At 47.8% G+C, this 26,214-nt stretch overlaps 10 protein-coding genes across 10 annotated transcripts; 4 read left to right on the top strand and 6 right to left on the bottom strand.

Annotated features, from left to right (window-relative positions):
• Positions 1-536: 536 nt before the first annotated feature.
• N7533_013252 (uncharacterized protein) lies at positions 537-6,645 on the bottom strand (the record flags this gene model as incomplete). Its single annotated transcript, XM_057109902.1, has 5 exons — positions 537-617; positions 668-1,084; positions 1,142-1,257; positions 1,309-1,803; positions 1,854-6,645. The coding sequence occupies 5 exons, from the start codon at positions 6,643-6,645 to the stop codon at positions 537-539; spliced, it is 5,901 nt and encodes a 1,966-aa protein (XP_056953487.1).
• Positions 6,646-7,078: 433 nt separating this feature from the next.
• N7533_013253 (threonine aldolase) lies at positions 7,079-8,083 on the top strand (the record flags this gene model as incomplete). Its single annotated transcript, XM_057109903.1, has 1 exon — positions 7,079-8,083. The coding sequence occupies one exon, from the start codon at positions 7,079-7,081 to the stop codon at positions 8,081-8,083; it is 1,005 nt and encodes a 334-aa protein (XP_056953488.1).
• A 1,179-nt stretch (positions 8,084-9,262) lies between these two features.
• N7533_013254 (uncharacterized protein) lies at positions 9,263-10,350 on the bottom strand (the record flags this gene model as incomplete). Its single annotated transcript, XM_057109904.1, has 3 exons — positions 9,263-9,952; positions 9,981-10,142; positions 10,192-10,350. 3 exons carry the CDS (start codon positions 10,348-10,350, stop codon positions 9,263-9,265), a joined length of 1,011 nt encoding a protein of 336 aa, XP_056953489.1.
• Positions 10,351-10,692: 342 nt separating this feature from the next.
• On the top strand, positions 10,693-11,805 carry N7533_013255 (isopenicillin N synthase family dioxygenase; the record flags this gene model as incomplete). The annotated part of the gene is made up of 3 exons (XM_057109905.1): positions 10,693-10,857; positions 10,916-11,080; positions 11,140-11,805. The coding sequence occupies 3 exons, from the start codon at positions 10,693-10,695 to the stop codon at positions 11,803-11,805; spliced, it is 996 nt and encodes a 331-aa protein (XP_056953490.1).
• Positions 11,806-12,774: 969 nt separating this feature from the next.
• On the bottom strand, positions 12,775-13,443 carry N7533_013256 (uncharacterized protein; the record flags this gene model as incomplete). Its single annotated transcript, XM_057109906.1, has 1 exon — positions 12,775-13,443. The coding sequence occupies one exon, from the start codon at positions 13,441-13,443 to the stop codon at positions 12,775-12,777; it is 669 nt and encodes a 222-aa protein (XP_056953491.1).
• Positions 13,444-13,485: 42 nt separating this feature from the next.
• N7533_013257 (uncharacterized protein) lies at positions 13,486-14,043 on the bottom strand (the record flags this gene model as incomplete). Its single annotated transcript, XM_057109907.1, has 1 exon — positions 13,486-14,043. One exon carries the CDS (start codon positions 14,041-14,043, stop codon positions 13,486-13,488), a length of 558 nt encoding a protein of 185 aa, XP_056953492.1.
• A 1,735-nt stretch (positions 14,044-15,778) lies between these two features.
• Positions 15,779-17,470, top strand: N7533_013258 (uncharacterized protein; the record flags this gene model as incomplete). The annotated part of the gene is made up of 1 exon (XM_057109908.1): positions 15,779-17,470. One exon carries the CDS (start codon positions 15,779-15,781, stop codon positions 17,468-17,470), a length of 1,692 nt encoding a protein of 563 aa, XP_056953493.1.
• A 431-nt stretch (positions 17,471-17,901) lies between these two features.
• Positions 17,902-19,330, bottom strand: N7533_013259 (fungal specific transcription factor domain-containing protein; the record flags this gene model as incomplete). The annotated part of the gene is made up of 3 exons (XM_057109909.1): positions 17,902-18,204; positions 18,270-18,738; positions 18,789-19,330. The coding sequence occupies 3 exons, from the start codon at positions 19,328-19,330 to the stop codon at positions 17,902-17,904; spliced, it is 1,314 nt and encodes a 437-aa protein (XP_056953494.1).
• Positions 19,331-19,898: 568 nt separating this feature from the next.
• Positions 19,899-22,344, top strand: N7533_013260 (glycoside hydrolase family 31 protein; the record flags this gene model as incomplete). The annotated part of the gene is made up of 2 exons (XM_057109910.1): positions 19,899-20,733; positions 20,768-22,344. 2 exons carry the CDS (start codon positions 19,899-19,901, stop codon positions 22,342-22,344), a joined length of 2,412 nt encoding a protein of 803 aa, XP_056953495.1.
• A 1,070-nt stretch (positions 22,345-23,414) lies between these two features.
• N7533_013261 (uncharacterized protein) lies at positions 23,415-25,914 on the bottom strand (the record flags this gene model as incomplete). The annotated part of the gene is made up of 6 exons (XM_057109911.1): positions 23,415-23,780; positions 23,819-24,314; positions 24,373-25,335; positions 25,419-25,593; positions 25,651-25,685; positions 25,766-25,914. The coding sequence occupies 6 exons, from the start codon at positions 25,912-25,914 to the stop codon at positions 23,415-23,417; spliced, it is 2,184 nt and encodes a 727-aa protein (XP_056953496.1).
• Positions 25,915-26,214: the final 300 nt, after the last annotated feature.

The following is a 26,214-nucleotide window of genomic DNA, read 5'->3' on the forward strand; positions in this document are numbered from 1 at the left end:
CATCAGTATTATTCTGAGGCATAAAGGGCCTCAACTTTCGAAGTTCGAGGTCTGGAGATTACTCTCACAAAAGCCTCGGACGACAGACCAGATGGAATCGATGGACGAGGAAGATAAATGGATATACGTAGTGAAGAGGAGAACGCTCGTTGGCATGGCGCTCACTCGCACGAAGGCCGATTCAGCTGAAGACTCAACTCGCAAAGATGCCGCGCAGGAATGTAGAGATCTCCCTTCCTTCACATGGGCGGGTTGATTATGATGAATTGTATATCTACGTGTGACTGGTGCCTAATAGAGAGAAAAGAAATCATATTGCCCTTCATATTGACATCCTGAGCTAGTCATCATCCCGCCCAGGCCTTCCGGACATCACCAAAACTCCTTCCGACTCCTTTAAACTCCAATAGGTATCTGCGAGTCTCAATTTGTCAAAATGAAACCAATAACTTGTCAAAGCAACTTGATAGCCAATAAAGCCAAAATGATAAGACGAAATGTAACCGTGCGCGTTGCCTGTGGCATTCTGCCTATAATCACATCACTTTCTCTTGCAATCCTCTTAACAACCGCACAATACGAGCCGGATCTTCCGTTTCGGCGTGAATTTCGTCCCACTGCGAATAATTAACGATGGACTCCCCGCGCATATCAATGATTTTCGTACCTGATTAAGCACCTTTGTCAGGACAGGAGATCCTGTCAAGGAATTTGTCACTTCGAAGTAGTCCTTGTCGATATCAAACAGCCTCGCAGTTAAATTCGGCACATATCGACGGATCAGCCTCTGTGGATCCACATAGTTGCATGCAATGTGGGAATACAAAAATTGGCGGAACGCTGGAATACCATCCTTCATGAAACTAGAATGGAAGGGAACGTCTATTCCAGCAAGTGGTGTCGTAGCTTTGCCACGGGGAAGGTCCTCGGCACTGAGGGTAGAATTCGGAATAGATGGCAAAATTCGGGCCATGGCCTGTTGGATAACTTCAATGAGTGATGATTTGCCGTGGCCGATCTTGAATTTAGGGACCTGCTGGAACAGCGAGTCTAGAAGTTTGGTGAGACAAAGAAGAGCGCGAACCTAGTCGGTATCAGTATGAGAGCTGCATAATGCTGCGTATGATGGGAGGATACCGACATCACCAGCGCAGACATATTGTTGACCTTGAACATTGTAATTAACAATTTCAATCAGCCTACCAGTTTCCTCGGATATGGTTTTCACAATGAGTTCCACTTGATCTCCATCCATGGCTATAAACTCGTCAGAGCTGGGTGTTGTTTTCATCGACTAAAAATACATACCTGGGGAGAGTTTGGACGGATTCAGCGCACACATGGCAAACGCCGACCGGCCTGCGGAATCGCGTTGAACGGCAATTTGCATAGAAAGCCCGCGATAAAAGGCAATCGCCATCAATGTCTCAAGGGGCACCAATTTTCCGAATGCTGCAATGGCCGCGTACTCTCCAAGAGAATGACCAGCAAAAGTTGCTGTGGGAGAAAGTACCCCGCGAGATTTGAGATCCTCGTAGATAGCTAGCTCCATCAGAGTAAGAGCCGGTTGCGTGAACTGTGTGGCAGATAGCAACCCGGTATCCGATCTGAATGTATAAGAAGTTGTCGTATGGTCGATTTCAGGGAATATTTGTGTTGCTTTCAACTTCAACTCCCCCGGAGCTTTCGGCGCTAGGTATTGAAGTGACCTGTAATTATCCCGCAATTTGCGTCCTAGAATGCCACCAAAGCGAACAGTTAGACTTTTGGGGTTTTTGATAACGATCTCAGAAATGCGGAAACCTGGGAGAGAATGTTAGCGCGGAATTCAGTGATGGCCGACGATTGCATACCGTATGTCTTGAGGAAATAAGTGTCTGCTCGGTCCCACAACTTTCTGGAAACCACACTTGATTGGTAAAGATCCATCCCCATCCCCTTCTGCTGGCTACCCTGGCCCGTGAAAAGTATAGCGGTAGGAGCATTTCGCATTTCCGCTTCTCCTTTGACGACAGTATGTCCACTTTTGTCCCGCGCGGTAAATTGGATGATCCGACGCCCCTCAAGCATGCCAATATGCTGGACATCCAATTGGAGTGGTTCATTCGCCAGAACCATCCCGGTGAAAGCCACCTTGAAACTGTGGAAAAGCGATTCATCATTCCGACACATGTGGTTGCTGAGCAGCCCTCGGACTCTTGCACTCGTGTGCATGCCATGTGCTATGGTGCCTGGCAGCTCTGCATAGGCGGCCATAGACTTGGAAATGTGAATTGGATTCAAGTCACCGGAGGCCCGGGCATACAGGGTGTTGTCTGCAGGTGAGATCAATGTATCCGGAACAACCTGCAAATCGAGAGGGGTGTCGAAGAGAACCCGGGTTGTTGAAGGGTGACCATGGCGATTGAGGTACCCTGTCACAATATTGGTCGACACGGTAGACTGCCAACAGATGGTGCCGACCTCTTTTTCTATTTCCTGACGACTGCTCAGTACGTGGACAGTTCCCGACACTTCGATCCGGTTCACGTCACCCGTCGGGCAGTAGAAATATCTTGATCGTGGGTGGAAAATGATAATTTTCCCAAGCAGGTTCACATGAACTTCATGGGGCTTGAACCACGGCTTGGATTCAAGGATCGCAACTGCGTTGGCAGTGTCAAGCACCACCTCCCAAGATTTCTCATCGACATCCTTGAATGAAGTGATATGAGGATGAATATTCGCAGCGTCGCGCAACAAGAACTGACTGGTGATATGGACGACGGGTAGGCCCTCCCGATTGATGCTAGCCTTTACCTCCACCAGAGTACCTGATTCTTGCGGGATAACAGATGAGAGGCGTGACGTCGTTGAAACAACATCGTTCTCCTGTATACAAGATGCTTCTTGTACCCATTCAAACGAGTTCTGTAGGTGAATGAGACGTAGCAAATTCGCATCCAGGACAAACAATGGCTTGATCAATGCCTTCCACGCGATCACAACAGCATAGTCCAATGGGGCAATTCTCCGCGATTTCGTGCGTTGAATTTGACTCATATTTCCAATGCTGGTGGCAAAGAGGCGGAGGCTCTCTGTCGAAACATTAAATTTCCCTCCATCAAATTCAGAGGCGATTTCGAATGGCCTAGATATGGTCGGCTCGTCGCCAAACCAGATACGGTGATAGAGTTCCTTCACCTGTTCATTCAAATTTGATGTAAGATCCATCAAGGGATACAGTGCACTCCCAGGACCAAACTGCAATTTCAACGAGGCTGGCTGACCATGTGCTGTCTCGTAATTGATAATTTCGAGATCGATCAGGCCATCTGGAGAGACTTGAAGCTCCGTAACCTTCCTCCCCTCGCTGGTCTCGGTTCCTTCGTAGATAGAAAGAACTTCTGCGCCCGATGAATTTTCTTCCACGTTGATCCATATTCCTTCACGAGGTTTGAACAGTGACTTTATTGGGTTACTGAAGATTTTCCGTTCTCTGGTCACTGTTTGAGCAACCAAGGCGACCCTGCAATGTGTGGACCTTCCCTGAGTGATTCTCTGATACCACAACTGCTCATTGTTGAGATACTTTCCTTCGATTTGGATCGATTGAGCTCTCAGCTGCGCATCAGCGGGTCGATTTTGAGCGTCGGAGGGCTCCAGGCGTACCGGTCCAGATCGCTCAAGACTCCCAATATACCCTCGGTGAATCTCACCCAAGATTTCACAGATTGACTGATCTGACCGGTCTGAGAATTTGGCTGCCACTGGGCCATGCAAGATGCATGTTCGTTGGACGTCCTGGTCGTAAACACACGCGAGATCCTCGGACTGCCAAAGCGAGTCTTTTTTAAAATAGTACTCAAACTTGTCATCCAGGGCAGTGATAAATGGAACTGGCTTCCGCCCGCTTTTTCTGCACATTGCTGTGAACAGGCCCTCATCTTGTTTGCTGATGAGTTGTTTCAAGTTCTGAGAATAGCGGTCATGCAGAGATTGTAAGAAACCAGTAGGATCAATAGTATCGTCACTCCTTGCTCGAAATATCCTAGTCTTTGCGCTTGAGGACGCTATCCAGCGAGATTCCAGATGAATGAGAAACTCCAGCAACAAGTCGCAGTAGGATGGATGGATCCACCTCCCCCGGTCCTTGAGGTAGGTTAGATCAATAAACCGGGACACCACCTCCTCGTAGGTCATATCTTCTATATCGACTATTTTGTCAGAAGTCGTCTGACCGAACCAGACCTTGGAGTAGTCTGAATTCAAGCGGTTTATAATGCTCATTCTGTTCTTCGCAAGTACTTTCACTTGCTTGGCTTTGTCAAGACAGAAAATTGTCTTATCAAGTTCTGACCAAAACTGCACTGCTCGTGTCGCGATTTTGTGGATTGGCTCTCCCATTTCCGAGATGACTGTCACGATACCGCCAGCGGGTCGATCATAAGTTTGCTCCCATTCGTGATTTGGGGTACCAGATGCCTCAACAATTAAGGACTTTGCATCTTCACTCGTGCGCGTTTCTCGAGCTACCATGACTCTGCTGCCCAGCAGGATGCCGTCGAATGGCATGGGTGCGAAGCCGAAACCGGTGGACCACTCGCCAGTCAGGTAAGGATATGACTCGTTAGCGTCTCCGAATCCACTACCTGCCACGAGAATAATGTTTGAACACGATCGAATACGATGGTATGTCTGGAGTATTGGCTCGTGAAAATCCTCGAACGAGTGGTGACCACCTGCTCGGCCACCAGTCCATTGTAGTATGATGGGAAAGTCGGGGTTTAGCTTGGCAATGTTGACCACCTCTTTCACGGCCTGTACTGACCCAGGCTTGAACGAGATATGTTTCACTCCCAAATCCCGGATATAAGAGCATGCAACGTCGGGGGATGGGATTCCCGCGCCAATGGTGAGGCCTTCAATAGGATAATGCTGAGCTTGCATCTTTTTGATGACGGCTAGCTGCCATTTCAAAGCCCGTTGATTCGCGTAGATGACATTGCATGTGATACCACGCCCCGGGGGGATATTCTCAACAACAGAACGAATCGCTGCCTCCAAAGTCCCCGCGTCGTGGAATCCACCTGTGGCAAGCTCAATGTGGTATCCAGCGCGCATTGTAGCTGCAACAAACTCCCAAGAGGAGGTTGTCGGTGTCATTCCAGCGACCATAAGTGGAGGTAAGCCTAGGAGTTTGGTCAACTTTGTTTCGATGATCGGCGCGTTGGAAATAACGAGTTTGGGTCCATATTGCTCAACCCAATCCCAGCCGGATGTAACACAGGTATGGTTTAGTAACTCTTCCCGATCACCGAATTCAGGTGATGAAGATTTGCCAGCACTGAAAATCATCGTTCGCACGCCCGAGCCCAGTTTGAGTTTGTCTGTCAACATGCCGATCCCATCTTGGCTGGTGCCGGGACCAAGGTCTACCAGATGTGTAGCTTTGGGAAAGTCTGCTGTTTTGGTCCAGTCCAATTGGCGAATCATGATCATCCGAACTAGATCAGGGATGAGATCCCGGCCCGTGCCATCACTCAAATCGGAGCCATCGGCAGTGTCGTAGACTGATATTTGAAGGTTTGAACGGGCGAGATACATGTTGCGGAGGTCGTGTAATGTCAACATACAGGCAGTAGCCAAGTGAGAAGTATGGAACGGGACGGTTATTGGCAGATAACTAGTGGCCACGTCTGGTTTGCGCTGGCTGGATGGAACGCGGGCTTGCGATACTCCAGGGGCAGCCTTGATCCGGTGCAAGTAACGGTTGACAGAATACAAGGCTGCAGGAGGACCACCTAATACAAAGTTTCGTGGCCCGTTGACGAGGGCTAATTCAACTTTTTGCGAATCCGGAATTTGTGAGTTTATCTTATTAATGAGGGCATGCAACGAATCGATAGATAGCCCGTGAACACGTAGCATGCACGAAGGAACTCCTTCCCCGTGAGACTCCGATTCTGCGAGTGCCTCAACGCTCACTGAGGGGACATCAAAGCACGATTGTGCACGACATCCAATGAAGAAAAGAATTGACAGCGCGTCGAGGGAAAGACGGTCGAGAGATTCCCAGTCTTGTGCAGAAGACACCATCACGGCGGGAACGATACCCTGTGAATGACCGCCGATGCCGCGGAAGAAGGTGGACATTTGACCGGGAGTGACACCGAGAGCATGAATCAATACTTGATAATTGGCCAACTGGAGAAGACCAATCACCAGAAGACTGATTGGTGCTCTGTTAAGCTCGTGTGATGGCGGTTGATCCTCTGGGTGCAAAATCCATGACTTGATATCCAATCCTGCGGGATAGTACGATGCAAACCGGGCATTTTCCTCTAGCAGGCGCTGCAGGTGACAGGACGACTGTTGAACTAAACTTCCGATGAGGTGATGATTCTCTGCATACAGCTCCTGCAATTCATGAAGGGGACTCGAAACCCCTTGACCGCCGAAGATGGCATAGACATTGGCTCTCTCTTCTTGCGCGGCCAGCAATAGTGCTGGTGGTCGTAAATTTTCTTTTCGGCTTTTTGTTCGATAATATTCTGTTATTTGCTCGGAGACTTCGATGTGGTTGTGGAGCGAGATGGAAGAGGCTGTTGTGGGCAGCGAGTCCGGGGTAGGACAATCATCTTCCTCACTGGTAGTCTTCGACATGGTATCGCAAGAGATGGAGCCTGGAATCAAAATTGCAAAGAAATTCCCAGGGTGAATTCACTCGGTCAAATGTTACATTATACACTTGTTCTCATTCCCCTTGTCTGACACGTTCCATCGTGGGCTCAACATGGTGGTGCCACCTGGTTTTTGGCCCCGTCACAACCTCACAACCCCCATTTCCGGGGGAATCGAGGTCGAGATAGTATGAGAGATGACGGATTCCTGTGTCGAATAGATGAACCCTACGTTGCTGTGCGACCGTGAAATAATTGTCGATCTCATCATGTCGAGACCAACATGGGGGTCTCCCGGCCACGCCCAATATGATTTTCGCAGTATGCCCATTTCTTCCAGTGCATCATGCAGTAAACGGAGGAAATAACAGGAGTATTGATGAATAGCCGATTCCCACACTACACCGACGCTTCGAATGCTCGATGCCCTCGTCCAGGCGACCTTTGACGACGATGTCTTTCGGGAGGATACATCGACCCAACAGCTGGAAACAGCCGTGGCGCAGATGGCCGGCTGCGAAGACGCTTGCTTTGCCTTGACCGGTACTATGGCAAACCAGATTGCCCTGCGCGTGCTGTTCGAACAACCGCCCTACTCACTGTTGACCGACAAGCGCGCCCACATCGTCAACTTTGAAGCCGGGGGTACAGCATATCTCACCGGCGCCATGATCCAAGCCGTCATGCCTGCAAATAATTTGTACCTGACATTGGAGGATATTCAGCCCCGGGCGATCATAACTGATGATGTGCAAAAGGCGCCGACGAAGGTAATTTCGTTGGAGAACACCGCCCACGGAGCGATCACTCCCCTGACAGAAATGCGCCGAATCTGCAGTTGGGCGCGAAAACACGAGATTCGACTACATCTGGATGGTGCGCGTCTTTTTCAAACCGTTGCTGCAGGGGCGGGTACCATGCGCGAGTATTGTAGCTTATTCGACACGGTATTTTTGGATTTTTCGAAAAATCTGGGTGCGCCGATCGGTACGATGGTTCTTGGCTCGCGGGCGCTGATCACCCGCGCGAGACGAATTCGAAAAGCACTTGGGGGAGGCTTGCGACCGACTGGTGTTATCACTGTGATGATGCGTGCTGCGATCGACGAGAATTTCGGGTGGGAGGGACGCGGCGAGCGGGCGGATGGACTCCGCGCGTCGCACCGCATGGCTAAGAGAATGGGTAATGAATGGCAACAACGGAAAGGGAAGTTAACTCGTAATGTTGAAACCAATATCGTGTGGTTGGATATTCGGTCCGCAGGGTATTCCGCAACTGCTTTTGCTGAAGTTGGGGCTAGATACGGCGTGAAATTAGACGGTCCGCGCTTGGTGATCCATTATCAGATTAGCGAGGATGCTGTGCAGCGACTTTTGTTGGTATTTGATGAATGTTTAGTAGCTGGAAGAGCACGTCTATGACAATTGCCTAGTCCCACCGATCTACCTCAATTTCAAAGTTCAAGTTTACACATCGCGCTCCAGGGCTTCACATCCCGCTTCCGAACCCAGGGGTCTAAGTTAAACCCTCTTCCAAGGTTGTTTGTCCTGTACTAGTAGTCCCCGGCCATGACTGACTTTTTCAAGTTACAAGCTGGAAGTTCAAGTTTGAGACACATGGGCATATGTCCTATCCACCCGCGGGCGGTTTACATCTGGTGGGTATATATATTTTGCTTTGATATGGTGTTGTTACTACTAGTGTCGGTATCTTTAGATAGTCAAGGACACCCCCTTACGTGATAAATGGGGCTTGGCAGTTAGTTATTTGATAGGCCATTCCGTGGCTGTGCCAAAATTGGTAAAATGGCTGATAAATCACTTACATTGAACGGAGAATCGAAAACCATCTTAGGGATCCGGAATCTAGGGGGAATCCCCTGTATACAGCATAGGATTTGCAATGTTTGACACATGGTCAACCAGCTATATTGGTGAAAATCCCTGAAAAGCAGGTCCGGTATAACCGGGGACTACTATAGTAACGTGCTCAGGTGTTTCAGAACTTTAAGCGAGCCACACCGTCCGAAGTGACCTGCCATTTCCCAGTTTACTAGTAGGTACCATAGTTAAGGGGGAACAATTATGTCTTAGTATCCCAACAATAATGTATCTATTAAATTTGATCTTTTTCTTAGTACCAAGCTAGTTGATAACGCTGGAGATATTAATTATTATGGTAAGATATATTGTAAGGACTCAGATCTTTCGAAAGATAGCAGTAGTATTGAACGAAGGTATAAAGCCGAGAGAGAGAAGGAGAGAAGCTCCCCCCCATCGCAACTGTCTATACATGAGCGGCCGCTCGGGTCACGTGTTTAGACACGTGCCCAGGCACCGAAGGCTTCAATCGTTTACATATATCCCCTTAGGGTAGATAGTACTAATAGTTACGGAGTACTTCAAGTTACTTTCCAAAGTTGTTACCTAACATCTATACTACCGTGACCTACCTGGTTAGTAGGTATAGGTGAATTAATTCTTTGGTACCTAGTGTACTAGAAGTTACTTTGTTGTACGTCCCTTCTCTGATCTTCAAGTGTGTCGCATTTGAATCAAATTTCAACTGAAAGAATCACTTACACAAAAGTGCGAATGAAATTATGCAGCAACCGTTCTTTCGTGCATGTAGTTATAATACTCCTGGGCGGTCTTCTCATCCATATCCACTCCACCCTCTAAACGTGATGAAAATTCTGGCAGTGCGGCCATAGAAGCGGACATGTTCGCCTTACCAAAGAATCCCACCGAGTATCGAGCTGGAACCAAAGCCTCTGCGTCCTGCAACCCTGGCGGGTATGTCACACGATGGTTTGCAGAACGAAGATAATTCGCTGTCCATCGCTGCAAGGTGTCGCCGCAATTGACTACCATCTCATTGAGATTTGAACTTTCGATTGGGATAAACTCCGAGGACTTGGTTTGTCCCTCGATCTCGAGTCCGCCCACCGTGTCTTGGAAGAGCAATGTGAGAATTCCAACATCAGTGTGCTCAGAAATACGATATGTGGACCCTGTTCTCAACTGCGCGATCGGGACAGGTGGGTAGTGTGTGATGCGCAGCTCACTGTTTCCAGCAGAGCAGCGAGAGGTCAGGTCATTAGGACTCAAATGCAAGGCCTCTTCCAGAAGCTGCAGAAGGTCATTATGCACCGCTAAGCATTTCAACAGGAATGCCTCCATAAACACCCTGAATTCCTCACAGCGTGGACCTACAGGCCAAGGGGTGGGGTGGATCTTGTCATGCTCGGGGCCTGCATCGAATGATTCCTTCGGAGATGAGATATTGAACTGGCAAGGGAAACATGGAGCTGCATACCTTGACATCATTTCGCATAATCGGATTTCGCACTCCTTTCATATAACCCGAGATTCCAGAGAGTTTTTCTCCTCCGACCGCAATATATCCGCGATTTGGCCCAACAAGCGGACGAGGTGCTGTTTGTTTCACCGAGGCCGGGAACTCGAAGAATTCTTTGGTCTGGAACAAATCATTAGCGCTATCATTCTCTCCAATTTAGGGAACTTACCCAACGAAAGAGCTCTTTCAAATTTTCCTCCGGAATTCCATGGCCAATTATTTTAACGAAACCATGAGATGCGCACGATTCGAGAAAAGCGAGGAGAACGGCCTCTCGCTCGGCGGGGCTTCCTTGCAGACGAGAAAGGTCCACTGCAGCAACGCCCATGATTCTAGAGTTGCTGTGTGAGAAACGATAGCAATTTCGAGCTACCGAAATTTTGAAGCCAAGTCTACAGTTGATTTTTTCTTACCTTTTCCTTTCTCACCTCACGTGGGGGAGTGAGCCGATCGACGCCCGCCTAGGCAGTGGCCACATCACGGTGGTACCACTTTCGTTTCGGCCCCTGTGTGCTCACTTCGTGCGAGTAACTAGGTACTAATCTTTTTGGGGCTATTTTTCAAGGCTTGCAGGAACCCTGGAACAAGTACTATATCTATCGAGGGGCCTGGGGGAAGTATTACGCGAATTTGGTGAGACTGGCATCTCCACTCAAGCACAAGATTCATCATGGATCAGCTACATACTCTCGATCTTTCCCACTTCCACAGCGGAAACGAAATTCAACGGTCGGAGTTTTGTCAGAAATTGCTTGCGTCTTTCAGAGAGAATGGCTTCGTCAAATTGATCAATCATGGCCTCAGCGCTGAATATGTGACGGAAGGCCTAGAATACGTAAGCGTTGGCCCACGCGAGACGAGACACCGCTAACGCTGTTACCTCGACATACTAGAACAAGGCACTTTTTGCGCTCAGCAAAGAGCAGAAAAATGAATTTGCGCATCCTCCGCGGCCAAACCCCCACAGAGGTTATAGTTATGTGGGCCAAGAGAACATCTCGGGTGTCACAGGTTTCGAGCGCGGCGAAGACGGCGGCAAGGTAGTAGTCGATCTGAAGGTAATTCTCTTGCCAGGATACATTTGTTCAACGGGATTGATTATAAATTATTTCATTAGGAATCATTCGATCACGGAGCTCCAGAAAACGAAATGTACCCGAACATATGGCCCAAGGAGACCGATGTCCCCGGTTTCAAAGATTACATGCTTGGCTATTATGAGAAATGCTATCGACTTCATCTTGAGATCATGAGCGCGCTAGCCATCTCCCTCGGAATGGACGAGCACTTCTTCGACTCACTCCATGACGCTCGCGCCAGTGAACTGCGTCTCCTCCACTACCTCGAAGTCCCACAGAGCCGGATCACCCAGACCGACCAGACCCGAATCGCCGAGCACACGGACTTCGGCTCGTTGACTCTCCTCATGCAGGATGGATCCGGTGGTCTGGAGGTCCAAGATCAAAGCTCCGGCAAATTTTACCCTGTACAATGTACGTTCCCAACGTTGATCGTCAACGTAGGCGATTCGATGATGCGTTGGATGAACAAGCGTATTTACTCCGCGTGTCATCGTGTTCCTATCAATGCGGAAAAGCTTTCTCCTCAGACTGGATCGGTGCCTGCTCGACACTGTATTGCTTACTTTGGAAAGCCTAACCCAGCAGCATCGTTGAAGCCGTTGGCACCCATGGTCAGTGAAAAATACCCTGCTGTCTTTGACGATATTGTGGCGCATGAGTATGACCAGAGTAAATTGAGTCGTATCTATGCGACTGCATAGAGTTTTGTGCTAAGAGTACTTGAATTGATTATATGTATTGATGGTAGATCTCAATTATGTCAATTTCCGTCAATAAACTTATGTAACCGTCGTACTCCATGGCTCCAGGTCTATGTTTTCGGGGTATCACTGCCAGTGGTATACAACTGGCAAGCTTGCTACCTATTGATTACATTCACCCTAACAAACTAGTAATTATTCGTCCACTTTCTGCCTTTCACACCTGGGAGCTTCGAAATTATTTTCGTAACTTTGCGGCCTCCTCGATTCACTCCGTGAACCCTTGGATCTACCAGATCATCACATCGCCTTCACAGTGACTCTTTCAGCTTCCGCCTTTGCACGAGTAATACCGAATGACATATGATTCACCTAGCACTTGGAGTATTTCATACGAACCCAAGATCTCCTAAGATCTCTAGAAAAATAAATCTAATTAGGAAGAAAAGGAATCGAACCTTCATGCTAAACCAGATCATCCTTGGGTTGCTGAACGGAGTATCTCACCATGCAGCAGATCAGCTTGGCTGTAAAATCGATAGGTGCGGCTTTTGTGGGAATTGATATCAAATCTAATAGTCAAAGAAACTATTCATCTTTATCAGGAGTCAGGATATTTCGTCCGGACCCCGCACATTCATGTGCGTTTAGTGGCTCTGGTGTGGAACTGGGATCGGTGTCTGAAATTAAAACTCACACTTTCAATCATGTCTGCTGCTATACATTCCCTACGCGGGGCGTCGTATGTCAGCTGCTCATAGTTCCCACCAAGTAGTGCACTTAATGGTCAATATGCTACTCAAAAATCAGTAGTAATAGAAGGATCGAGAAGAATAAGCTTCTTCTAGGCTATTGAAGGCCGTAGACTAGATCGAACTGCCATATTTACTTGGGTGTTTTAGTGGGGTGTTAAGCTCGCCTTCAAATTGATGTCAGTCCCAGAAGATGGATCACTATTTTGCCAGCCTTTCAGGGGAGCCCCACGACCTCATAGTTCCAATTGCAAGTAGCATTGGTACTCTGAGCGAGAACACTCTTTGTTCCACTCGCTGATGCAATAATGTTATTAGAGCCATCAACAACCTGAATCATTTGCCCCCCTCCAACAGCAAGCCCTAGGACACTATTGTAGTTCAGCCCTTTTTGACCAACAAAACTGCCGATCAATTTGTTGTTACTGAAAACTTTGATAGTGTATCCAGTAGAAGGCAAAACGACGGCAAAGTTCACAACATCACGAGCCGATTGATAATTGGCAATCGAAGAGGAGCAGCTGGCAGTAGTCAAAAGAGGGCGGTACCAAAATGCACCAACAGGTTTAGTGGTAGTCGGGACAATCTGAGAGATACTCGTCGCGCCAGCCTTGTAGGCTTTGATAAATGGCGTAATGACCTGCAACCAGCCTTTGTGATCATATCCATTGGCATAATCTCCGATATTGCTGCCTGCAATTTGTTCTTGCCAGAAGTCACCAACGTAGTGACTCTCGCCGGCGTCATTCCAGGTAATGAATTCTACGAAATCGGGCTGCAGCTGCAAGACTTGGGCCATGCGCTCTGGCAGGTTTACTTCGCCGACACGATACCAGTCTTCGCCACTGCCCATGTACTTAAATTGTAATGGCGAAATCGCTATCATCACTTGATTAGAAGTTTGTAACGCGCGCCGATTGTGTTCGAATTACTCACGCATCATGTAGAGCTTTCCAGCCGCATGAGCTTGTTGTAAAGCAGCCGAATCCACTTGACTGCTGACATTGGTGGGAGTGCTTCCGGGGGCTGGCCATGCAGACTCCCAGCTGAAAACACCGTTGAGAATAGGATAGGAGCTAAAAACGCTATTAGGATAGCCAGAGAAGTCGTCAAAGTCAGGAACAAAGAATGGCTTGATGCCATAGGTCGACGTCATAGGCTGAATAAATCCGGAATCCCATTGTGCGTTAGAGATCGTGCCACCAGTGAAGGTGCTAACGAAAGCCTGGCCGTTGACCTTGTAGTATGCGCCTTGGCTCACGTATGGCGCTAGGAAGGCTGCAAGCTGTGTGACATCCAAGCCCCAGCTCATGTCAAATGAGATAAATAATTTGAAATTGGTTCCCGATGCAGCGGCAAAGAGGTAGTTCAGCGCGTTGATATTCCATGTATCTGATGAACTGATTGTGTGAGTGTTCAGGGCAAAGCCGTCGAATCCTGCATTCATTGCATCTCTCACGTCGATGACCGCTTCTGCTGAAGTCATGGAGCCGACCTAGTTAATTGTCATTAGTGTCCCATGAACAGACCTTTTGAATCTGGGCAAAGTACCATATAATGCGCAAAGACTGCTTTGGTGCTACTTGGCTGTGTCGCAGTGGTTGTGGTAGACTTTGTAGATGTCGTGGTTGTGGTAATAGCGCTTGTGCTTGTCGTAGTGGCCGTAGTTCCAGTTCCAGCAGAAACCTGATGCAGACATGTCAGCCGTTTGTATTTAAACACTTTTGCGGGGTATAATACCAGCCTAGCAGTGGTAGCAGAGCCTGTCTGACCAGAGGAAACGCAGATACCAGCAACAGTCCCAGAAGATTGGTAGACACCAATCAGTCCAACTTGGCAACAGAAGTCATTACCCTGTAATCCTTGCCACAGTGACCAATTTGAGTCTGCACATTTGGGCGAGCCTTCAATAGCACCGACACAGACTGAATCTATTCCGCGATGTTAGCTCGGGGCCTAGTCGTATCGATTACATAGAAAGATAGGTCGTCGCATACTTGAAGTGCAACACGAAGCAACCTCCGCAGCTTTCGCGCTGAAGCAGTAAAGGCTGCTTGGGCAACAACCTCCAGCACCACAGGCTTGGGTTCCGCTAGGGCAGGTGCTTGCTTGGAGAGACCAGCCTTGAGCAATGGAGCGCTGGGATATCACTGCTGCAGAGCATAGCAGAGGGTGATAAAGTCCCATGAGAAATTTAGTAACATAATACATGATGAAAGACTTCCAATGCAATGACCCAGAGGCTCGGTCTTGTGAAACCTGTGTTTGACAATCGTTCTTTTTTTCTGCTAGTATGTTTACTTTAAATGTGTCATTCTTTGAAATTTCACCCTAGTGAAGTCTTGGAGCACACAGACACCCCAGCATTGCAGCAGAATGCGGGGATTCCAAAGCAGTGGGTTTGGCATACCATTCAATCAAATGACCGAGTTACATGCCGGCCCGAAAAATTGAATCAATGCATGGATGTTAGATTAAATTGGCGAGCACGGAACTCGGAACTATGCTATGACCTCTTCGGACAGTATACCCCACTTGGCTTTGGAAATAGGCCTTATATGGGGACCTTTAACCCCGAAAATTATAGCGACAGCCATGCATCTGCAACGGTAATTTGATAAATACAAATATTGTTATACGAGATATCTAGAGGTCAATTCTAGCGAGGAGCACGCCACAAACTTCCTTCGCTGAATTCTCAACCTCGGTTAAGGTAGCTCGTGGCTGAACTAGCTCTAGCGCGTTAGACCGCGGGATGTACTATCCTACTTTGAAGGCTTGACACTCACTCACCAACCTTTGTGGCGTCCTCGAGTCACTCCTGCGCCACCGATATGTTGCACCCAGTCTGTGGAACTTAAGCCCCACACGGTTGCTGAGTGGTACCGAGAATCACAGCGAGGGCTTCGGCTTAGAAGATATCAACACTTTATTAAGATATAATTAAACATCACGAGGATTCTTTAACTGGAGCTTAACTGTATTTCCCCGGAAAACCCCGCGAAAGTTAAATTGTCAAAGTTCGAGCGAACATGTGGTGGCCATCCATGCCCTTGTTCCACGAATGTCGCGCAAATAATGTCAGATCGTGTAGGACAAAAACTGATATAAGTTAGATCAAATTCCTTCTCTCCTTCCTTCTTTATCTTAGAGACATTATCTCAGATTCTAACTCCTCTTCATCGACCTTTTCATCTTGGTAGTCACGTCTATCTATTGCCATGGATTCAAAGGCGACTGCTCATGTCGAGCACAAGCTCGCAGTGCCAACCCAGCCGTTGGGGGAGAATATCATCGGAATCGATGATGATGCTCTCCTGCGTATGTCTGAGCAAATCCCCGACTTCGCCAACATTGTGGAACAGGCTCATCGCGCATCCAATTTTGAGCATAGCTTGACTAATCGCGAGGCCTTCAAGGTCTTCCCGAAGGCCATCGGATTCTCGCTCGTCCTTTCTCTTGCTATCATCATGGAGGGATACGACACCTCTCTCCTCGGCTCGTTCTACGCCTATCCGACCTTCCGCGAGAAATTCGGAGTCCACAGCGAAGCAAATGGCTATCAGGTTACGTCAAACTGGCAGACTGGCCTGCAGAATGGAACCAACGTTGGCCAGATTTTCGGTCTAGTATTTGCCGGTCTCATTGCGGACCGCTTCGGCTACAAGAAGACTATGCTCGGCGCGTTGGTTGCACTGACTTCCTTTATTTTCCTCATGTTTTTCGCCCAAAATATCATCATGCTACTTATTGGTGAAATCCTCTGTGGGATCCCATGGGGAGCCTTCCAAACGTTGACAACGACGTACGCCGCCGAAGTCAGTCCTATTGTGCTTCGACCATACCTGACAACTTACGTCAACCTTTGCTGGGTCACAGGACAGTTTATCTCTGCCGGAATCCTGCGCGGACTGTTGGGACGTACTGATCAATGGGGCTGGCGCATTCCATACGCAATCCAATGGGTGTGGCCTGTTCCAATTATCATTGGTGTTTTATTCGCACCGGAGTCTCCGTGGTGGCTCGTCCGAAATGGTAGAACCGAAGATGCAAAGCGATCTCTCAATCGCCTGTCCAGACCCGGAATCTCAGAATATGATACGACAGATGCCGTTGCATTGATGATCCTCACAAATGCCAACGAAAAGCTCTCCCGGGAGGGTGTATCATACTGGGACTGTTTCAAGGGAGTCGATTTCCGCCGCACAGAGATCGTTTGCTGTGTCTGGATGTGCCAAGTCTTCTGCGGTATCTGGTACGGTGGCAACATTGTCTATTTTCTGCAACAAATCAACTTCAGCAACGAGCAAGCCTTCAACTTCGGACTCGGATTGAACGCCGTCGGCTGGTGTGGTACCATCTGTTCTTGGTTCGTGATGCAGCGAGTTGGACGCCGCAAATTGTTCGTTACCGGTCTTGGTATCTTGTTCTCCATCCTGATGATGGTTGGATTCCTCGGTATCCCTAGTGGGAAGAATACAGGAATCAGCTACGCCTCGGCTGCTCTTTTGATGGTTTTCGTCTTCACGTACGACCTGACCGTTGGACCTGTTACCTACTGTCTCATTTCTGAGATCCCGTCTACTCGTCTTCGAATCAAGAGTACTGTTCTTGCTCGTAACTGCTACAATGTCGCCAGTATCGTTGCCAACTTCTTGAACCCGCCCATTCTGAACCCTTTGGCTTGGAATCTGAAGGGCAAGGGTGGGTTCATCTGGGCACCTTTTTGTCTCATATGCTTTGTCTGGTCATTCTTCCGTCTTCCAGAACCCAAGGGGCGAACACCGGCTGAAATGGACATTTTGTTCGAGAAGAAGGTTTCTGCTCGGAATTTCACCAAGTTTGAGGTTACGCCATTCCGATCGGCTAATTTTGAGGTTGTCAACGCACATACGATCTCCGAGAAGTATTAGCTATCAGATCGAGGTAGATCGGTACATCATACTTATCCATTATCAGACTTGGCGGTTGATACGAGGCTAGGAACGCGCTCGGGGTAAGGTTGATGTTCTAGGGATAGGTTTATACAATTCCGAGCGAGAAACAAGTTCACAACAACCTTCGAATCACATTCGCTCGTCTAAATGAAATCTTAATTCTATTATTCTAGTTTCGTTAGAAAGGTATTCCTACTAGTAGGAGTTCGAGTAAGCTTCATGCCCGTGAACACCGCAAAAAGATACACAAGTGATGAAAATACTGAGGGCAGGGTATTTCGGATTAAAGAACTATATCGACTGACTACGAATGACGTGTTTGAAATTCCGAAGCGATTATATTTGTACTGAAACCTCCAGTGCTGAAGTCTTTCTGGAAGTGATATTGTAACAGCAGAGTAGGCATCTTACTCCAGGGCTGTGGGTAACATATGTATAGTTTCATGCTCAAAGGCATCTTGCAAATCATCCTCCTGTTTAGGGTACTCTAGCCTTGATGGCATATATTCCAAGGCGGCGGGAATCTGACTCAATCTGTCATGCAACTGACACAATCTTTCGGATTTTGATCCTCCAACCTTTGAAAGAAGCTGCTCTATGGCAAGAAGAGCATCCAGTGGTCCGAAGTGAGTTGTCTTGTATATAGCGAGGTCTGGCATACAAAGTAACAAGTCCAAGATGGGATTTGCCACTTGAAGCAGCTTGATCTCCTATGAAGGCGTTTGGGGTCAGTATTGGTCAGCCTGCTCTGAATTATTTGGATGAAATAACTTACCATTCCATATCCATGGCTCCGCACTGACTCAATTGATACATGGGAGATCGATGCCAAATATTCTCTAGCAATCGACAGTGGGTAGTCAAATGACAATGGCTGAATTGAGGTCGCCGATGAAAGCATGAAGTGCGAGACAGAGTATTGCCACAGTAAAGAGCGGATCCAAGCAGATGTCGTCAGGATATCTACATACTGAATTTCGGATTTCAGTTTGAGTCCAGGCTGATTGAGCTCCATCAGATGTTGGATCTCTGAAATAGCGTTCTTGGAGTATCTCTCCTCCGGTGCTCCAATGGCTTTTCTCTTAGATGAGGCGAGGTATAAAGGGCGTTGGATGTGATGAAATAGCTGAATGAGGGTGCGAAATCCAGTAAAACTATCAGCCATCGGACTGTTATACCCAACTTCGGGAAGATCGGGCATCCTGTAGAGGGTTATCGGAAGGTCATGCTGGATGCAGAAAGTCCTAGAAATATCAGTTGGAGCGATCGCTTTGCAGGGAAAGTTAATGCTAACCTCTCAGTGATGAAAAGAACCCAATAGCATCGGAGCTCCAATTGCCTTTGCCTTGGTTCTGCCGCATTGGGCGGACCGTGATGACACAGGCACATTAGGTCCGCATATGTGATAGCTTCACGAAGGGAGATCGTCGCCGGCGTGACCTGGTCTTGATTGGCATAGTACATGTGAAGAAAGATCGATGTCACAAGAGCTTGAAGAGATGGTGCTTGGTTGTAGCTGTGCTCCAATCGAACTCGTAGACATTCCTTTAAAAATTCGTGGGCTGTCACAGCAAGACCTTCGGGGCATGTATCTTTGGTAAGCCAGAGTCGGGTTTGTGCCAGCGTTGCAGCACACAAGGCAGCCGCCAGTGCGTGAGAACTGGGATCAATCGCCTTTTCGCTATTTAACTGCAACTTGAGATTCTCTACATCGATGATTGGCCATACATCATATAGGTGGACTTGGAAGATACCAAGGACGGTGTAATAGTTGGCGATAGAAATGCGAAAGTCCGGGGAACAGAGTGCTGTAGGATGTTGGAGGGCTGCTGCCATCTTGAAATCTGGCTGAGGGGCTTCCTGGATTTCCTCGATTTTGCGATTTGTGGCCAATCGAGGGCCTTTTGGACCAGGCCTCTTACGGATCCTCACATAGGTACATTTCTGACTTCTGGTGCGGCAGGTTAGGCATGGTTGACATCGATCGCATTTCACCCGACGGATGAAACAACTATCACAAGGACTCTCCATATTTCAGACTATTTTCCGATGTCAGGAATTGCAGCGAAAATTAAATCGTCGACCTTGATTAACGGCTGTTCCCCGCTTTTGCTAGTTGCTTTTGGCCTCGACGCGGGGTGAACGCCATCAAAGGCTACTAGTAAGTCCGAGCGAGACAATAGACGACAGGGTGACATGCGGATGCGCCACTAATTTTTTGGCTTGTGTCGCAAGGTCATACTACTAAAAATCCCAGCGAAAATTGCGGCGAAGTTATTGAAGAGTTATGATGGGATGAGACAACTGCCAACTGTGAGGTTGCTTAAATGAGAAACCACAATATGCTCTCTCCATTCTTGAAGTTTTTCACCTGCTTCTCTCTTTCATCCTCCGGATCTCAGACATGCATCGGTACTCATTCCCTCATGAGCCAGTCGCTCACCCCGACGCCATGGTCGGCGGTACTGAAAAATATCGATTCACAATTCTGGCCGATGGCTTGCTACGTTACGAATGGGCTGAGGATCATCAGTTCGAGGACCGGGCATCAGTGTTGGCAATCAATCGACGGTTGCCTGTACCTGATTTTCGAGTGAAATGCGACAAATATAATCTTCAGATCATCACTTCCCGATTCCACCTGACCTACAACAAAGGGAAATTCTCCGCAAGCGGTCTCAGTGCCTCCGTCAAAGGCCGCTTCGGCCCTCATTCCAGTGTCTGGCGATATGGAGCCCCAACTTCGAATCTTGGAGGCACAGCTCGTACACTGGATGAGATTGATGGGCGCACAACACTTGAGAATGGTGTCATTTCCAGACAGGGCTTCGCGACTATAGATGACTCCAAATCCATGCTCTTTGATGAGAATCAATGGGTGACCACAAGACGATCAGGAAACAGGATAGATGGCTACCTTTTTGCCTATGGACATGACTACCAACAGGCAATTCAGGCATTCTATAGTCTTTCCGGTCCGCAACCGCTTCTCCCTCGCTGGACACTGGGAAACTGGTGGAGTCGATACCATGCATACACATCAGAGGAATATCTTGAGCTGATGGACAAGTTCGAGGAGAACGGAGTTCCCCTTTCTGTTGCTGTCCTGGACATGGACTGGCACATTGTGAATGACCTTCGAGTCAAAGAGGCCGGAGTGACGGGCTGGACTGGATACACATGGAACAAAACGCTATTCCCCGACCCAAAGGCTTTTATGACAGCACTGCATGAGAAAGGTCTACCGCGTTGCCTTGAATGACCATCCCGCAGATGGAGTTCAAGGCTACGAAGACTCCTACGAGGAGATGGCGCTCACGCTGAAACATGACACATCGATGCGAGACCCTATTCCATTTGACATCACCAATAGAGCGTTCCTCGATGCATTTTTTGATGTCTTGCACCGAAAGTTCGAAAGAGATGGCCTTGATTTATGGTGGGTCGACTGGCAACAAGGAACACACTCCCGTATCCCAGGCATCGACCCTCTTTGGGTCTTGAACCACTATCACTTCCTGGACAGTGCACTTGACAACAAGCGGCCACTGACCTTCTCACGATATGCCGGACCCGGTAGCCATCGCTTACCCATCGGGTTCAGTGGAGATACTTGCATGACATGGGATTCTCTCAAATTCCAACCTGAGTTCACAGCCACAGCCTCAAATATCGGATATGGCTGGTGGAGTCATGATATTGGTGGCCACTTTCATGGCGAAAGAAGCGAGGAAATGCTCATCCGTTGGGTTCAGCTTGGCGCATTCTCCCCCATCTTGCGACTGCATTCATCCAACAATGTTTTCAGCGTCAAGGAACCATGGAATCTTTCAGAGCCATATCAATGTGCGATGAAAAAGTATCTTAACATTCGCCATCGTCTGATTCCATACCTGTACACGATGAATGCCCACGCAGCCAAACAGGGTATTCCTCTAGTCCGACCCATGTATTGGATCTACCCCGACAGCGAAGAAGCCTACGACGTTCCCAATCAGTATATGTTTGGCTCCGAGCTCATTATTGCTCCTGTCACTGGTCCTGTTAACGCAAATTCACAAAGATCGGAGGTCATCGCCTGGCTTCCTCCAGGTCGATATGTTGACCTTTCCACTGGCATCGTGTATGAAGGAAACCGCCGCCTTCGACTTTATCGTTCCATAATGAAATATCCAGTCTTCGCACGCGAAGGCGCCATCATCCCGACAGATGGATCCCTGGTTCTTGGAAATGGCTGTCAGATTCCTTCTGCCATTGACCTCATGGTGGTTGTTGGTGCCGACGGTCAATTCGAGCTTCTGGAAGATGATGGAAAGGGTCAATCAGTGGATCAAGTCAAGTTTCACCGCACTCCAGTCACCTTCCATCAGGACAATCATAAGTTGGTCATTGGTCCCACAATTAGTTTCAGCCATGAAAAGTTCGATCCCCGCCAATGGAACGTACTCCTTGTCGGATACAAGCGGCAAAAGGAAGTTCGCGTATCAATCAGGATGAGCCCTGGTACCGCAGTGAGAACATTTCAAGTTGAGGGAAGCATCACGACAAACAAACGTGGTCTTTTTCTTCCATTGGGATCGTTTCCCAGCCATGCAGAAATCACTGTTCACCTTGAGAAGGATCCTACACTAGATGTGCAAGATTCCGCAGCTCAGATCAGAAATTTCCTACGTGAGGCTCAGATGAATATGGATTGGAAGGATACTATCAAGAGCATTTTTGACGTCTCAAAGCCCAAGCTGATGCAAATTAGCGAGTTAAATGCTCTTCCTATTCCTCATAATTTGTTGAATCCCATCTACGAGATACTGCTGGCGGACAGCCGTTCTTATGACGCCCGCGAAAAATAAGCAATGCACACAATGACTTCTTAGTGCAATTGGGTCTAGAACTGAAAAACCAAACTATAACATGTTCCACCACCGAGTCGGCAGTCCCATGAAATGCAGTAAATGTAAGAAATTACACTTCATATATCTCAACAACTCAAAATTTCTTATTATGCCTTATAATATAGGTTTTGATTGCAGTAGAGAGTAATAAAACTAAGAGAAACCCAATTCCAGGGTTTATGTAATTATGGCATAGGTACTACTAGTAGTGATTAGACTTGTGCATGGGCGGTGGGATTCCCATGGGACCCATGGGAATAATACTAGCTATATGAGGCTAGTGTATACTAGTATTCTTTATCTTAGTGAAACGCGTAATTTCTGGGGTCTCTTTCATATTTTGTATAACTTTCAATAATTTGAAATGTATATATCTGTTTACAAGTAAAATATTGCTGCACCTGGCACTATTAAACCACTGCTGGGATCATATTAGTAGTATCGTGACATTTTAATAAACTCGAAGTTCCTTCTTTTTTAAAAATATTTCTAACACTACTAATTAAGTTATTCTCTTTTAGTTTATATCTATTTTTCAAAATAACAAAAACAATTAACGTAGTCTTAGCAGATACAAATAATATTTAATTAATTTTATAAATTTCATAGGATACCTAGGTATTTATGGGATCCATGGGATTCGCTAACATTCCCACCTGGACATGGGATGGGAGAGGACTAAGACTAAGTTCCATGGGATATGGCAGAATGAGATGTGTGCAAAGTCTAGTCCAATGGGTCCCATATGCCCAGGTCTACTAGTGACACTACAAAAAACCTTGGAATACTACTACCCGGTGATTTAAACACATATATCTCAGTGATAATACTAAATATAGCCAACCTTGAAAGTTGCTGAATCAGCAAATGGACTTGCTCTCTAGAAATTTATCATTCAGTAAGAAGGGAGAAAGCATTAGGTAGGGAATTCCTTGTCTACTGGTCTAGAAGCAAAAATTCGCTTCGTTCATCATAGCTATCAGATGCGATGTTACCTTATACTATGATTATGACTGGATATTTGACAATTATTCCTCCTCGTGAATCTTCTCACTGCCTGTAAACTTGTCCCGTTCATCCGAAATCGCACTTACATCGGAAAATCCAGATCCATGGCGAGCTCGCTTTTTCTCCCCGCCTTCAGAAGAAAAGGATTCTCTGAAATGAGATTGTCGACCGCTGACTACATTGTCAATGGATATGGACGGTACTGTTGAAACAGTGGACGGGCTTCGATGATGTCCTGCAGTGGAGCTAGAGCCCGACTCCGGTGGAACCGGCAAAGGAAAACGACTTGCACTCAGCTCTGGAGATGTGTCGGGCGTATTGGTCCAATTGTACGAAGTAGGTAGTTCAGCGGGTGATGAATCTAGATGAACAATAAGTATCAGCAGCTAGGAAGGGAGTTGGAGTCGGGTTGGGAATGAGATACCATGCATCTCATACAGCTCGTCTCCCCGGACTCTACCGTGCGAGGGGATAGAGATGTGCTGAGTGAATCTGGAACTGTGGACGTATTGGTCTCTGTGGTCGCCTCCGCCGTGGATTTGGACATTGGCCCCGGAACCGGGGCAGTCGGTCCGCTCCCATACATGAATTGAGCAGACTGGGAGGTATCTGCGTCCCTCTCAGCCTTAGCTGCCGATGAAGCCTCAGCCTCTCTTGCTTGAGCTCGGCGCCGACGTCGGAGATAGAACCAGATCCCAGCAAGAATGAGCGCCACGCCGAACAGTCCGACCAGTACACCTATAACTGCTGAAGCCCAATGAGGCAATCCGCCACCGGAGGTAGCATCTCCCCCTTCAGCGCTGCTTGAGGCATAAGGATAGAAGGTCGTCATCGACTTGGTGTATTTTTGTTCGAAGAGACTAGACAAAGAGTCATTGGTCCATGATGTTGGAGCGGTTTTGGTTGCACCGCCAGATGATCTAGAAAAGGATATATCAGCAAAGCTTCGGACGTTTCTGGCAACTATCTACTACTTACGTGCCACCAATTTCTGCTGTTACTAGATCCGGAACCTTATATTCACTCCACTGGTTAGGATCGTAATCGCTTCGGAATGTAAGACCATTCAGGTCGAAATTGACAACAATGCCTCCATCCACACATTCAGTTGAGGAGCCGTGTATTCCTCCAACGGCAAACATCTGATTTGGATATGGTTTGAAGCATTTATGCGAGCTGCGACCATGACTGCCGGTGCCTTTATAGGCCTTGATCCATTTGAAGGAAGGTAGGGAAAGGATGTAAACGTCGTCTGATGGGGTTTGTGAATAGTCAAGACCATCATAGCCACCATAGATATAGATATTATAGGACGAATTGTCCGGCGCACTCGCGACCACAGAGCAAAATTGGGTCAATTGTCCTGGTATATCACCCGTTGTTTTCTGAAGGTACCATTCCTTGCTATCCACGTCGTAGAGTGAGACAGTCTCCATTAAAGTTGGACTAATTCTCTTGCTCTCCGCTATCTGAGACTCGTTTAGCTTTGAATTTCGCCATAGCTCCACTGGATTAATCACTCCCCCAACCGCCACTAAGATACCGGACTTAGACACTGGTACCCAGATCAATTCGGCATTCGCGCGACCGGGGATATAATCCGGGAGTGTAACGTTAGACCAGGTTTCATCACGCATCGAGGACATATCCACCGTGATAAGCGTATCTGCAGTCTCTCTGGCTTGCATCTCGTTCCATGTAAAGGAGCCCCAACCTGGTGCATGCATTCCGCTGAAATAAAACGCCAATTCCTCACTAGGTGCCGATGCGCCCGCACCATTCGTGATATATGATGTAACATTATCCGAGAGGTCCTCGTATCGCCAGTTCGGTGACCAGTTTGATCGGTAGGCCCCATACTGAGAGGCTTCGTACTTGAGGACGGTATTGTCAGCCGGAGTGCTTGAGCTCTCGGAGTCATCTATATTCCTGCTAGAACCCCTAGAGTGGGAAAAATCAGTTTAAAAGCGTCAATCACGACCGTATCTAGGAAGGGCAAAGAGACAAAGGACGGCATCACGAACCCGTAGAGAAAAAATTCATCGTCATTAGCAAGTATGGCGCCGTCCAAGTAATTCGGAGCGAAGTTACTGGAGCTTCCTCCCACCACGGACGTATTTTGGAGGATCGTCATAAAATCCGAGCGCGTGGTGAACGAGGTCGACAGGTTCAGGGTATAGAAGCGCCCCTCCGCCGTAGCTGGTTTTAGTTAGATTGTGACTTTATTGAATGTTGACTCGAAATTCTCTTTGTTACCGTCGGTATAGTTCACGCAGCCGCCATCAAACGCTCTGAAATCAACAGTCAGCTTGGCTCACATATCGACCGTCGGTGATCTTGGATTTATCGTGGATCTTCGTATATTGCATACTGTTGAAGCCATATCTGCCCGCCATCCATGAAGATCGTATCGCGAATGATTGTTGCTATCCCAGTCAGCGGTGCAAATAATATCGGAGACACTGCGAACCTACCCCGAACTCCTTGCCAAGTACATATTGTCTCGTTCACTTGGGTCATCGACGACGAACATTGTCCAACTACAGAGCCGACCCTGGCGGCCAGCGTCCAGGCTGCTGCTGAACGAAACCTCATAATTTACCGGATCGATTCAATGATATGCATTTTTGAAGTGGGTTCTCTTGAGTGTTTGCAGACGCACCACTTCTTTCAGGCGGAATTCTCGCGCTCGGATGGCTATTAGCTGAGCACGGGGCAGCCTCGCAGCCTCGCAGCCTCGCAGTGAAGGGAGGAGGTGGGGTTTGATGGGTGTGGCGGAGCTACTCGAATTGAAAGTTGACATGCGGCTTTTGTTGAACA

The sequence above is a fragment of the Penicillium manginii genome, assembly GCF_028828005.1.
Source record: "Penicillium manginii strain IBT 31320 chromosome Unknown utg000010l:1.0-1143873.0:1.0-1144522.0, whole genome shotgun sequence".
In the NCBI taxonomy this organism is placed as follows: domain Eukaryota; kingdom Fungi; phylum Ascomycota; class Eurotiomycetes; order Eurotiales; family Aspergillaceae; genus Penicillium; species Penicillium manginii.